The sequence below is a fragment of the Choloepus didactylus genome, chromosome 27 (assembly GCF_015220235.1).
Source record: "Choloepus didactylus isolate mChoDid1 chromosome 27, mChoDid1.pri, whole genome shotgun sequence".
In the NCBI taxonomy this organism is placed as follows: domain Eukaryota; kingdom Metazoa; phylum Chordata; class Mammalia; order Pilosa; family Megalonychidae; genus Choloepus; species Choloepus didactylus.
Genome location: NC_051333.1, coordinates 6,915,573 through 6,927,077, shown reverse-complemented (window position 1 = coordinate 6,927,077; position 11,505 = coordinate 6,915,573). Strand labels below are relative to the sequence as shown.

Here is an 11,505-nt window from a genome sequence, read left to right as displayed (position 1 = left end):
CGGCCCTGGCGGAGCGGCGACCAGAACAGACACATGGAGGCAGCCATCTTGCAACAGCGACTTTATGAGGCAACTCCCCGGGGTCAAGGTGGAACCCACGGCCGCGCGGGTGAGGCCACCTGGTTGCGCAGCGGCCGCTGCGTGGCATGCGCCCGGGGAGGCAGCCACGGAGGACCGAGGACCACGCTGGGGCGGAGGCCGGTGGCGTCTTGGGTGGGTGACATGGCGAGACACCTGGTTGGTGGCTCGTCGTTGGCCAAGCTTTATTCACTTTATTGATTCATCTGTCCTGCCCCGAGAGAGGGCATTTTCCTCTTTGGTCCTTTGGTGAACTGGAAGGACATTTGGAGAATCACAGTCCCCAGAGTTCTGAGACCTTTGGGTCAAGTCTGGCTTCCATGGCTGGAGGCTGGGAACAAGAGGGAGTCTGTCTCAGGCCTTGACATGGCTGGGGGAGGGGCACGAGGGGGTTTCGGGAGGGCAGGGAAGGCAGGGGGAGGGGGTGTCTCCAGAAGAAGAGGCCACGCAGGTTCTAGTGCCACCACCTGCAAGGGCTGGCGCCCGTCCCCTCCCCCAGGCACTGGGCATCTGGCCCTGCAGCCCCCACCCCTTCAGGCCCAGACAGCCACGCCCCAGGCCCCACTGCCAAGGTCAAGGGCAGAGAGGCTGCCAGGGGATCCCCGGTTAGAAAAACGGCCACCCAGGCTAGGGGCGCTGACACCCTGCTTTGAGAACCTGCTGCCGTCTACCCTCAGCTTCACTCTTTAAGGACCCAGGTGTCTCGGCCCCCAGCCCCTCCTCCCTCAGACCCGGGGGTCCGGGCCCCCAGCCCCTCCTCCCTCAGACCCGGGGTCCGGGCCCCCAGCCCCTCCTCCCTCAGACCCAAGAGTCCAGCCCCCAGGTCCCAACTCTCCTGCCCCCAAGCCCCTCCTTACCGCCGCCCCGCCCCGCCCCGCGCTCGGCCCCGCCTCCCGTTACCTTCTGGCCCCGCCCCCCAGCCGCCGCCTCTTCCTCCTCGCGGTCCTCGAGCGCCGAGTCCTCCTGGGGCGAGTGGAAGCGCAGGCGGTAGAGCAGCCGCACCCACTGGCCGAACTCGCGGTCGCCGGTCTCCGGCAGGGCCCGCAGCTGCAGGTAGAAGGAGCGGCCCGTGCGGAGCTTGACCTTGAGCTGCCAGCGGCCCTCGTCGTGCACGAAGAGCTGGACGAACTGCAGGGGGAACAGCCTGGCGGGTGCAAGGGGCGGCCTCAGCTCCCCGCCCGCCCTGTCTCCCCATTCTCCCCGGCGCCCAGGCAGGAAGCCTCTTTGGCTAATCGCGCCCCTGGAATAAAATCCCTCCGTAGGGTGACTCACATTTGGGTCTCCCCAGTGTGGTCCTCTCTCGACTCGAATATACAACTGCCTCCCTGAAGCTCCCATGTTGCATCGCATCAAACACAGAACATGCCCAAACTCCAAATTCCTGACCTTTCCCCCCGACCCAAACCTGCCCCGCTGTCTTCCCCCTCTCAGCTACATCCTCCCCCTTGCTCAGAAATCATGGAGCCGCTCCTGACTCTCACAACCTCATCCAGTTCTGTCAGCAAGTCCCGATGGCTCCGCCTGCAAAATGTATGCACATCCCACCGCCCCTGAGGGCTCGGGGTTCCCCATCCGGACCCCGCAGTCTGCCCCCCACGGGCCGCGAGAGGGCGCCGGTGAGCGTCTAAGCCGGCGGCCCTGGGAATTCAAGTCAAGCCCTCACGGGGGTCCCCAGGCCCGCAGGCGCTGCCCTGCTCCCTCTCCCCTCGCTCCCTCGGCTGCGGCCACACCTGCCTCCTCGCTGCTGTTACACGGCCAGGCTGGCCCCTGCCTCGGGGCCCTTGCACTGCTCCTGCAGTCACCCCAGGCTTGCCCCGTCATCTGCCTCGGGTCCTCGTCAAGTGGCCCCTTTCACAACGGCGCCCGCCCTTCCGGAACTCCCCAGGCCCCTCTCTGTCATATGTGTGCCCGGACATCACCCTCTGACACACGGTTATTCACTTTGTCTCCCTCCCCAGTTTTTTCACTGAGGGCATTTGAGTAAACAGATCGTCCAGGCCCCTGGTGTGGCACTGAGCCCGATTCAAGGTCCAACAAGGAAGACGAGGAAACTGAGTCAACAAACGGCAGGTCCCACAGCCGGGATTTGAACCCTGGTCGTCCATGTCCTAACCCCCTCTGGCGCCCTCTGGGAATTGCCCCTATGTGTACCTTCATGTGGGCGTGCAGGTGTATGCAGGAGGGTGTCCCCAAGACACTGGCCACAAGCTCAGGGCACGCTGGTGGGCGACTCCTTTAATTATTATGTCCCCAGAGGGAAAAATAACGGCTCGTGTTTATGGGGTGCTTACTCTGTGCTTCACAAATATTAACTCAGTTCCTCCCGATGGCCCTGGAAGGCGGGGTCCCCTCTTATCCTCACTTCCAGATGAGGAAACTGAGGCACAGGCAGGTAGAGAGCCTGGCCTGAGAGAGTGGAGAAGAGGTGAGGCCAGGATTTGACGGCAGACTGTCCGAAAGCAGACATTTGCTCAAGAAGGTTCCCTGCCGCGTTGTGACACCAGCTCGGTGTCCACTTATCAGACTGTGATGTCTGAGGGGTGTCTGCGGGCTGCACTTGCATGATATGAAATGAGTTCCAGGATTGTGTGACAAGGGGGGCAGTGGCTGGAGAAGTGGCATACAGCATGTACGTACTGCTCTTGTTAAAGAGAGGGGGCCCCAGAATAGCTCAGGGGTTGAACCCGGTTAGAAGTGGGGGGCTGGGGGGTATGTCCTGAGAGTGTGCATTTCAGAGCAAGCTCAACGGTTTTTATTTCGTGGCATGTTTATTGGGGGGAGGGGGTGGCTAGAGGGCTGAAGGTTATGAGGTCAGAGTCAGTCCCCAGCACCACCAGCAGGCGCTTTTCCAACCGCAGGTCAGGATTCCTTAGGGAGTGGGAAATCAATGGGGGACACACCTTGCATTTAAAAGAAAAGGAATATTATGGCAGAGAAAATGTCAGGGTGTGCCAGGCCTCTGCAGAGGACTGCTACTGGGCACAACTGTTTCACTAACAGCCTCAAATTAGTTCCGGTCAGAAGAGGACTCTGCCATCAACTGTGTGTCAAAAAACACATTTGGACTTCAGAATTGGACAAAGGATTGCGGACACGTGTGTAAATGTCCCAGTGTACCTTTCCATTCTTCTCTTTATTCCTCCCTTCCTCCTTCCCCCTCTTCCTTCCTTCTGCTCTCCCTCCCTCCCTGTCCCTTTCTTTCTTTGTAACTGACAGTGAGTCGTGGTCAGAAAAGTGAAAGGCGCTGACAGACTGTTCCTGTAAATATACACCTGTGAAGGTTTCGTATTTGTAGCTGGAGTGGGCGGAGGGGGGAGAGGGCGGGCAGGAGGCTAGGAAGGGGGAAAGCCCTATTTTGTGCTCCGTGTGTTTTGTACTTCAGAGCATGTCAGTTCTTTTCCAGTGTGATACATGAACTTGAAGGGGCGGGTGCAGTTGGCCCAGGAGCTCGAGAACTCTGAGGTCGGCAATCCCGAGGAGCCTGAGGTTCGAGTCCCAGCCCCACACTGATCCCTGGGTGAAAGGCTCCCCTCTCTGAGCTTGCGGGGCCCCACCCTGGGAGGCCAGAGATGAACTATGTGCACAGACTAGGGGGCACTGGGTGCTGCCTAAACGGCCACCTCCTCCTGCTCTGGGTATTTAGTCCCTGTGGACCACTCTGTCCTCCTCCTCCCGGAGAGGGCTGCTGCCCCCCAAGCTCCCGGTGGTTGTCTAGGGGAGAGGAGGGTGCTCAGGGTGGGATGCTGGTGTCTAGGTCGGGCTGGGGACAGTCACCCAAAGAGCTGCAGGTGTCCGTTCTCCTTGGCGGGGCCTGCCAGCAGCAGCAGGTCGGGGAGTTCCAGGGCGGGACTGGAGGCTGCAACCCCCATGGTGACCTTGTTGGCGACTTCTCCCAGTCGGGTTACCTGGTGTTGGAGGTCAGAGGTTAGAGGTAGGAAAGGTGGGGGCAGAATTGGGAAGGGATCAGAGGTCAGGGAACTTGGGGGGGGGGTTTAAAGACCATGAACCAGGCGAGACAAAGATCAGATAAGGGGTCAGACATCCTGGGACCAAAGGTCAGGAATCATATGGCTGTGAAGTCAGGGAAACTGAGCCAGCAGTCAGAGGTCAGAGTTCACAGGGAAGCTAAAGGACAGGAAGTATGGGGGGGGGGTCCAAGGTTCCATGTTATGAGGAGTTGGAAGTCAGGAATCTGCCAGATGGACATTAGGGGGATGTGGTCAGAGGTCAGGGGTCAGGCCAAGGCTGTGGGGCTGAGGGGCCTCGGGGTTCCACACCTGCACAAAGTTGCTCTCAAAGATGGGGAAGTCGCGCAGCTGGTCGAACTCGCCGCTCAGGAGGTGGCGTTGGAGCCGTCCCGGCCGGCACCTGGGACAGGCTGGAACCAGGGGTCTTTCTAGAGGGGTGAAACTTAGGGGTCTATCTCAGGAGGCTGCACCCGGGACCCCCAGCAGGTAAGCCCGAGGTAGCTCCCAGCTAAGGGTGGCATAATCTGGCCCATCCCTCACCTGGTTCCTGCACCTGACTCCCACACCTGGTTCCCTCACCTGGTTCTCGCATCTGGCTCCCTCACCTGGCTGCCACATCCAGTTCCCTCACTTGGTTCCTTCACCTGGGTTCCCACACCTGGCACCCTAACCTGGATCCTGCACCTGGCTCCCTCACCTGGTTCCTACATCCAGTTCCCTCACCTGGCTCCCGCCCCTGGATCCCCTCACCTGGCCCCGCCCCGCTCCGTCTCTCACCTGTCTTCCCATCTGGTCCCGCCTCACCTGCTCCACCAAGGGCCAGCCTTTGCTTGCCGCCCCGCTTCATCGCAACGCCCCCGCCCCTTGCGGGGCGCGGCGAGAAGAGTCCCCGGAGCAAAAGGGGGCGGGGCCGCGGGCTCTGTGGAGTCACAAGGCGGTGGGCGGGGCCACGCAACGTCATCTAGAAAGGACCTGGCCCCTCCGAGCTGGTGACGTCATACGAGGGGGCGGTGCCTGAAGACCAAGTAGAGAGGGGCGGAAGCCGGGTGACCCCAGGGCCCGGTGGCCGGCAGGAGCCAGTGCGCAGGCGCTCGGGAGCGGCGCAGGCGCACGGGCGGCGAACTGCGGACGTCCTCCCGGCGTGCTCCGCGGCGCGCGGCTGCGCCCCGCCCCTTGGCTAGTGGGAACTGGCTGCAATGGCGGCGGCCGGCACGGGCACCGGTTGGCCGCTCCTACTCTTGCTGGTGGCGGCGACGGCGCCCAGTCGGGCCCGGGGCAGTGGCTGTCGGGCCGGGGTCGCGACACGGGGGGTGAGAACGCACTGGCCGTGCATGGGGGCGGGGCCGGCGGAAATCCCGGGTCCAGGGCCTTCGGGTAGGTCAGGGTGGCCTCGGGGCCGAGAGGAAAGAGGTGAGAACCAGTTGAGGAACAAGGCTGCGCCCGGGCGTGGGGTGAGGACAATGGGCCGCCCCGGGGGACTGAGAGGAATGGCGGGGGTGTGGGGGCTGCTGCAGCTTGTGCAGAGGCGTGAGGCGGCTCCCGAGCTCGCGCATCCTTCGACGTGCAGGTGCGAGGGCGTGGGTCGGGGGAGGCTGCAGAGGGGGAGGAATTTGGGAGGCTGGAGAAAGAGAATATGCAAGATCGGAGCGGGACTCGAGCGGCATCTTGGCTGTGCAAAGAAGTACTTGGACATTTGCATGGAGGTGAGCCGTAGGTGACGGAGCGTGTCCCTTAACTCGAGCTGGAAGGTGACCTGGAGATGGTTGCCCTGGCAACGAGGTCCCCGTGTTTGTAGGCTCTGATTTTCTAGGGACAGCACCTAGCTCATGAATATTCATGCAGTGGGCGGTTCCCGGTGGAATCGCGGGCAAGTGTCAGCCATAGGAGATGATGTGACAATAAGGATCTGCCTGTCCTGGGGTCCGTGGGTCCTGCTCTGCCGAGTGCTCGGGTGGTTCTCACCTGGGGTGTGTCTCTCTACCCTGCAGGCCGGGGTGGATGGCCGCGAGAGCGAGGGCTGTGGCACAGTGGCGCTGCTGCTGGAACACTCGTTTGAGATCGGTGAGTGCAGGAACCGCAGCCCCGGACACTTAACGCGGGGCTCCTCGAAGTCCATACTCTGTCAGGGCGCCATCCGGTGAGAGACTCGCCAGCCAGTTGCAAAAAGTCCTCCCTAAGGACAAAGTGCACCAGGACCACTTTCAGAGCAGACTTCTTTCTCCAGGCAGTTGCCGGTTGCTGGCACCCCTCGCTGGCCAGGTGCTTTGCACCTATGGCTTCAGCCAGCCTCTCGAGTTGGAGGCAGTAAATGTTAGTGTCCTCCCCACTTCCTGAAGTGAGATGACAGTTGCAACCAGTCCTGTGGCGGGCTTGTTCCATCCTGGAATCCACTCCAAGAGCAGCTCCGCCGGTGCTGACCCAGCCACGCAGTTGGGAGGCTTTGAGTTGTGTCCCCCCCGTCACCCCCAGTATTTTGCAGCTGGAGTAACTGAGGCTCAGGTTACGTGACCTTATCCTGGTCACCTGGCGAGGCAGAAGCAGAGCTCAGGTTGCATTCAGGTGTCTGCTGCTGACTGCCCTGTGCGTGTGGGAGAGCAGGCCCTGGAGAGGGTGGGAAAACAGGGCTCAGGATGAGGAAGTGACCTGGTGACTCAGGGTGGAGGTGAAGCCACTGTTGGAAAGCGGGTGTCTGGGGGTGAGGGGTGCGGTAGGAGGGTGGATGCTGAACCCAGGCTCCCCGCAGATGATGGTGCCCACTTCCAGAAGCGGGGCTCGCTGCTGTGGAACCAGCAGGATGGCACCCTGTCTCTGTCGCAGCGTCAGCTGAGCGAGGAGGAACGGGGTCGGCTCCGGGTGAGGTGGGGCCCTGGGGCTTGGCCAGGGGGCGGATGTCCGGCAAGCTCTCCCTGCAGGCTGCCCTCTGTGTCATGTTGCCTGGGCATAGCGAGCTTTTCCAGGTCCAGAGGGGACCCTAGCGCCTTCCCAGCCTCACCCTCTGTCCCCTGTGGTCCTCCCAGCCTTGCTCTCTGCACTCTGGAGCACAGCACGTGCCTCCCCAGTCCCCCCTCCACCCCATAGTTTCCCCATGATTCTTCTCAGTCTACTGGATTCAGCCAAGACATTTCTTGATCAGTCAGGGTGAGATTTGCTCAGGAGGAGGAAGGGATCTGCAGAGTAGCTGTGGTGAAACAAGAGGTTACTTCTCTCTCTGGTGGTCTTGCTTCTTGACTTGCCCAAGGGCCGAGCCCCCTGAGCCCTGGCTCATCCTACTGAGGGCTGGGCGGTACAAGAGGGTCACCAGGCCCCGGCTGGTGTTTAGGTGGCAGGACCCAGGAAGGGGGGAAGAAGGGCAGAGGGGGCAGCCATGTTTTTAGGAAAGCTCACCAAAGCCACTTCCACCCAGTGACTGGGTGTAAGGGAGGCAGGCGCTGTGGGCTTCATTCTGGGCGGCCATGAGCCCAGGGGTGCCCTTGTGAAAGATGTCGGGGAAGGACTAATGGGGCACGGAACTGCCTCTAAGAGATCCAGCCAGCCGGCCTGTCCCATGCGGCACCCAGTTACATGCGCCCGGCTCCCCCAGTAGCCATCTCACTGTTTATGGTCTGTATCACCCTGGTCCGTGACTTGTGTCATCTCCGAGTTGCATGTTGATGCTCTGCATCAGCTGATAGAAGCCCCCCGTGGGCCTGGCGCTGGGCTGGGCAAGTGTGGGGACCCCAGGATGGGTCAGTCCTGGGCCATCCCCCAAGGGTGCCTGGCCCCACACACAGAGGCGCTGCCGCAGGGTCCATGTTTTAATGGAAGTGGCTGAGGGCCCTGCATTCGGGGACGACGTTCACAAGGGCCCTGGCCTGCCTGCAGGGCAGTCATGACTGGTTCTCTGAGGGCCCAGGGGCTGTGGGAGCCCAGAGGAGGGGTGAGGGGCTGCCCGGGGTGGGTTGGTGCTGCCTGCCTGCTCTTTGTCTCAGGACAGAATCCTCCTCCAACTGGCTTAGGCCCTGGAGAGAATTTATTGGCTTGTGTAACTGTCCAGGCACGGGGTTGGCGTCAGGTGCAGCTGGATCCAGCCTCGGGAACCGTGTCCCCAGGACTCAGCCTTGCTCTGTCACTGAGCTAGGCTTCCCCCCGAGGTGGGCTGCCCCGGCCGCTCCTGGCATCACCCCATGGAAGAGTCCTGGACCCAGCTGGGAGTGTGGGGTGCTGTGTGGCAGGGCTGGGGAAGGGTCTTCCGGGCGGAGTCCCTGCACATGTCCCTCTCACCGTGCCCCTCTGCCCTGCCTGCAGGACGTGGCCGCCCTGAACGGCCTCTACCGTGTGCGGGTCCCGCGGCGGCCTGGAGCCCCCGACGGCCCAGAAGCTGCTGGCTACGTCTCCTCCTTCGTCCCCGCGGTGAGACTGTGACGGGGACCCAGCCCCTGTCCTCACTTCCCCCACCCACCTTGTCTAGTGCCCTCCTTCGCAAGCCCCCGGTGTTTCTGGGACCTCAAGTCAGCCAGGAGCGGACAGGAGGATCCAGACCTGGCCTTTCCCTTTGGGGTCTCCCTGTGTGGGGGGATGACCGGGTTGGTGGGTGCTTAGTGGCCCTGACAAGGCTCCTGGGCTGGGCGTTCTACCAGGGGCCATGGGGGGTTTCAGCAGATGCTGGGGGAGCCCTGGGGCTGAGTGCAGCTCGGGCAGCGGCCCCCGACTTCCCCTGCCCCCCGCAGTGCTCCCTGGTGGAGTCGCACCTCTCGGACCAGCTGACGCTGCACGTGGACGTGGCCGGCAACGTGGTGGGCGTGTCAGTGGTGACGCACCCCGGGGGCTGCCGGGGCCACGAGGTGGAGGACGTGGACCTGGAGCTGTTCAACACCACGGTGCAGCTGCAGCCGCCGGCCACGGCCCCGGGGTGAGGCGCCGGCTGGGTCCCCTGGGCTGAACCCGCCCCGCAGCCTCAGGGTCTGCGCACCCCTCACCGGCTCTGCTTCCCTCCCGGCCCAGCCCCGAGACAGCGGCCTTCATCGAGCGCCTGGAGATGGAGCAGGCCCAGAAGGCCAAGAACCCCCAGGAGCAGAAGTCCTTCTTCGCCAAATACGTGAGTGGGGCTCCTCCGCACCTCCTGCCTGAGGGACCCTGGGCTGGGTGCCCCCGTCCTCCCCCACCCCGCGGCCCTCACTCCTGGGGTCGGCGCCCCGGGCCTCCGGCCTCCTGCGTGTGGGGCCTCCGGGTCTCCCCTGGGGCCCGGGCTGTCCCTCCGGCACTGTGCTGGCCTGGGTGGAGCAGGGTGAGGGCTGTGGACCCCTAGGTGCCCCCCCAACCCCTGTGCTGCCAGCTTGTGAAAGCGTCAGGGGGCATCCAGGCTGAGCAGACTGCCAGCCCTGGGGCACGGTGTGGGACCCAGGAAAACAAACCTCAGGGGCTCCCAGGGCGGGCCTGAGGGGAAGGGGTGCCAGACGTGGGCACGGGTGGGTCCCCGGCTTGTCAGGAGGAAGTGCAGTGTGGAGGGCCGGGGGCAGCTCTCGGGGCAGGCGGAGGCCGGGAGGAGGGTGAGGCCCCGGGGAGGTGGGGAGGGAGGCTGGGCCGCGCCTAAGGGAGGAAGCAGAGAAGGGCCAGGTCTGGGGGAGCCTGGGAGGCATGTGGAGAGGGGCACTTGGGGGTGGCAGGGCTCCGGGTAGGGGTGTCCAGCAGGCCTGGAAGCAGAGGGGCTGGGGAGTGTGTGCGGCTGGGCCCAGGGTCCTGGACTCCGTCGGGGAAGTCAGGAGCCCCCCGCCCTGCGCTGCAGGCCCCCTGCTCAGCCCAGAGCCCGGCCCAGGCGGGATGAGCCGGTGGAGGGGCCGGGAGGATGCTGGCTGTGGCTGTGCCCACCAGGGCCTCGTAACTTTGCTGGTGGCTCCTGAGGTCCCCCCGAGGCCCCCTGCCCCATCCGTCCTGCCGCCTGCCCACTCGAGGGTCCCCCACCCCGCTGGCCGCAGGACCCCACGGCCGGCCTGACCGTGCTCCCCTCCCTCCTCAGTGGCACCTCATCCTGGGGGGGGCCGTGTTGCTCACAGCCCTGCGTCCTGCTGCCCCGGGGCCCGCGCCACCGCCGCAGGAGGCCTGAGTGAGGACCCAGCCCCCCACCTCCCCACCCCCGTAGTGACTAGGGGACCTGGGTGCCTCCCCCGCGGCCTCCCCCTCACCGGCCCCCTGCCTCCACCTCCCCACTTGGCGCCAGGGTGGGGCCCAAGGATGCCCAAACTCACCTCTGTCCTGTCTGTGTGTCTGTCTGTCCTGCCCGCTCCCCTCTTCTCTGCCCACAGTGGATGTACATCGTTCCTGTCGTCCTGTTCCTCATGATGTCGGGGGCCCCGGACGCGGGGGGCCAGGGTGGGGGCGGCGGAGGCGGTGGGGGCGGCGGCCGGTGAGGTCCCTGGGTCAACACCACCCCCAGCCCCCCACGTCCTCTGTCGTCCCAAGGATGGGCCCTCCCCGCGCTGGTGCCAGCCCCGCCATTGTCCGTGGGAGCCGACAGGCTGCGCCCCTGCGGGCGGAGTGGCTGGTAGGTGTCCTGCTGGGCCCCCCGCTGTCCCCTTTGCCCACAGGATAGAGTCCAAGGCCCCAGTCTGGTGGCCGCTCTGCCCTGTCCCTTCTCCCCTGCCGAGCCCACGCGTCCCGGGAGCATGCCGTGTTCTCCCCAGCCTCTGTGCCTTTGTCATTGGCGTCCTCACCTGGTCTGCCCCCCAGCTTGTCTGATCCTGCGCTGGGACACGAGCTTGCGCTCTCTTCCCCCGGGGATGCTGGGGCCTGGCCTGGAGCTTGTGGCCCCTGGGATGGGCTGGGGCATGGGCTCCCCCGGGTGCTCATCCTCTCCTGCCCTGCCCCCCGGGTGCCCTCTGTCTCCCCAGCGCCCGGACTCTGAGAGTCAGAGCCCTGCCCTCAGGAGGCCAGGCCGTCGTGGGTCTCTGGGCTTGAGAAAGTGTTTCAAGTTGAAAAGAAAAATTCAGTGAAGGAATGCAAGGCTGGAAACAGCATTTCAGAGTTCCTTTCTCCCACTCCCCCTGGGCCGTCTCAGGGGCAGGTGCCGGGCTGTCTGCTCTCCATCTCCCCCTCCCCCCTTATTTCCCCTAATTTATAAACATCAACAGTTTATCACAATGTGGAAGTGCTGTGAGAAGTAATCTCCCAGCGGCTGCCCTGCGGCGCGGCCGTTGCTGGGCTGTTCCCCACAAGCTCCGCGTCGAGCCGCTCCCTGCCCCGCGTGGTCAGATGCCCCGGGAGTGCGCACAGGCCCTTTCCCATGTGAGTTGGAGTCATTTCCCCGGGACATGAGCCCATTGGTGGGGTGACCGTGGCAGGTGGGGAGCTCTCTGTGAGCAGGGGCGCCGCCCCCCAGACGGCATTAGAAGGTGCCGGTGGGAGCCCAGTCCCCCGGCTTGCTCGTGGCTCCCCTCCTATAGGAGAAGTGCGGCACACACAGACGAGGGTGTGTTATTTTCCCCTG

General features: G+C 64.0%; 2 protein-coding genes across 7 annotated transcripts; one reads left to right on the top strand and one right to left on the bottom strand.

The window, feature by feature from the left end:
* Nucleotides 1-34: 34 nt before the first annotated feature.
* FAM71E1 (family with sequence similarity 71 member E1) lies at nt 35-5,117 on the bottom strand. 5 transcript variants are annotated; one of them, XM_037819826.1, is made up of 5 exons: nt 4,824-5,117; nt 4,356-4,474; nt 3,853-3,983; nt 979-1,222; nt 35-409 (listed from the first exon to the last, which is right to left on the bottom strand). In XM_037819826.1, the coding sequence occupies exons 1-5, from the start codon at nt 5,005-5,007 to the stop codon at nt 353-355; spliced, it is 735 nt and encodes a 244-aa protein (XP_037675754.1). In that variant the 5' UTR covers nt 5,008-5,117; the 3' UTR covers nt 35-352. The 5 variants fall into 5 exon arrangements, with proteins under 5 accessions (XP_037675754.1, XP_037675755.1, XP_037675756.1 ...); XM_037819827.1 differs by having other exon boundaries at nt 979-1,125; XM_037819828.1 differs by having other exon boundaries at nt 4,356-4,456.
* An 81-nt stretch (nt 5,118-5,198) lies between these two features.
* Nucleotides 5,199-11,159, top strand: EMC10 (ER membrane protein complex subunit 10). 2 transcript variants are annotated; one of them, XM_037819824.1, is made up of 8 exons: nt 5,199-5,356; nt 6,035-6,107; nt 6,790-6,899; nt 8,331-8,435; nt 8,753-8,934; nt 9,027-9,120; nt 10,039-10,125; nt 10,325-10,381. In XM_037819824.1, exons 1-7 carry the CDS (start codon nt 5,243-5,245, stop codon nt 10,123-10,125), a joined length of 765 nt encoding a protein of 254 aa, XP_037675752.1. In that variant the 5' UTR covers nt 5,199-5,242; the 3' UTR covers nt 10,325-10,381. The 2 variants fall into 2 exon arrangements, with proteins under 2 accessions (XP_037675752.1, XP_037675751.1); XM_037819823.1 differs by lacking the exon at nt 10,039-10,125 and having other exon boundaries at nt 10,325-11,159.
* Nucleotides 11,160-11,505: the final 346 nt, after the last annotated feature.

What these genes read in the sequence shown, in the direction of transcription:
- FAM71E1 (XM_037819826.1), bottom strand. Translation starts at nt 5,007, where the DNA reads ATGACGTTGCGTGGCCCCGCCCACCGCCTTGTGACTCCACAGAGCCCG. An exon ending in GGGACCAGATGGGAAGACAG is followed by an intron (nt 4,475 to 4,823) that starts GTGAGAGACGGA and finishes TCACCCCTCTAG; the next exon opens with AAAGACCCCTGGTTCCAGCC. An exon ending in GGACACCTGCAGCTCTTTGG is followed by an intron (nt 1,223 to 3,852) that starts GTGACTGTCCCC and finishes TGCACCCGCCAG; the next exon opens with GCTGTTCCCCCTGCAGTTCG.
- EMC10 (XM_037819823.1), top strand. Translation starts at nt 5,243, where the DNA reads ATGGCGGCGGCCGGCACGGGCACCGGTTGGCCGCTCCTACTCTTGCTG. An exon ending in AGGAACGGGGTCGGCTCCGG is followed by an intron (nt 6,900 to 8,330) that starts GTGAGGTGGGGC and finishes CCCTGCCTGCAG; the next exon opens with GACGTGGCCGCCCTGAACGG. An exon ending in AGTCCTTCTTCGCCAAATAC is followed by an intron (nt 9,121 to 10,324) that starts GTGAGTGGGGCT and finishes CTCTGCCCACAG; the next exon opens with TGGATGTACATCGTTCCTGT.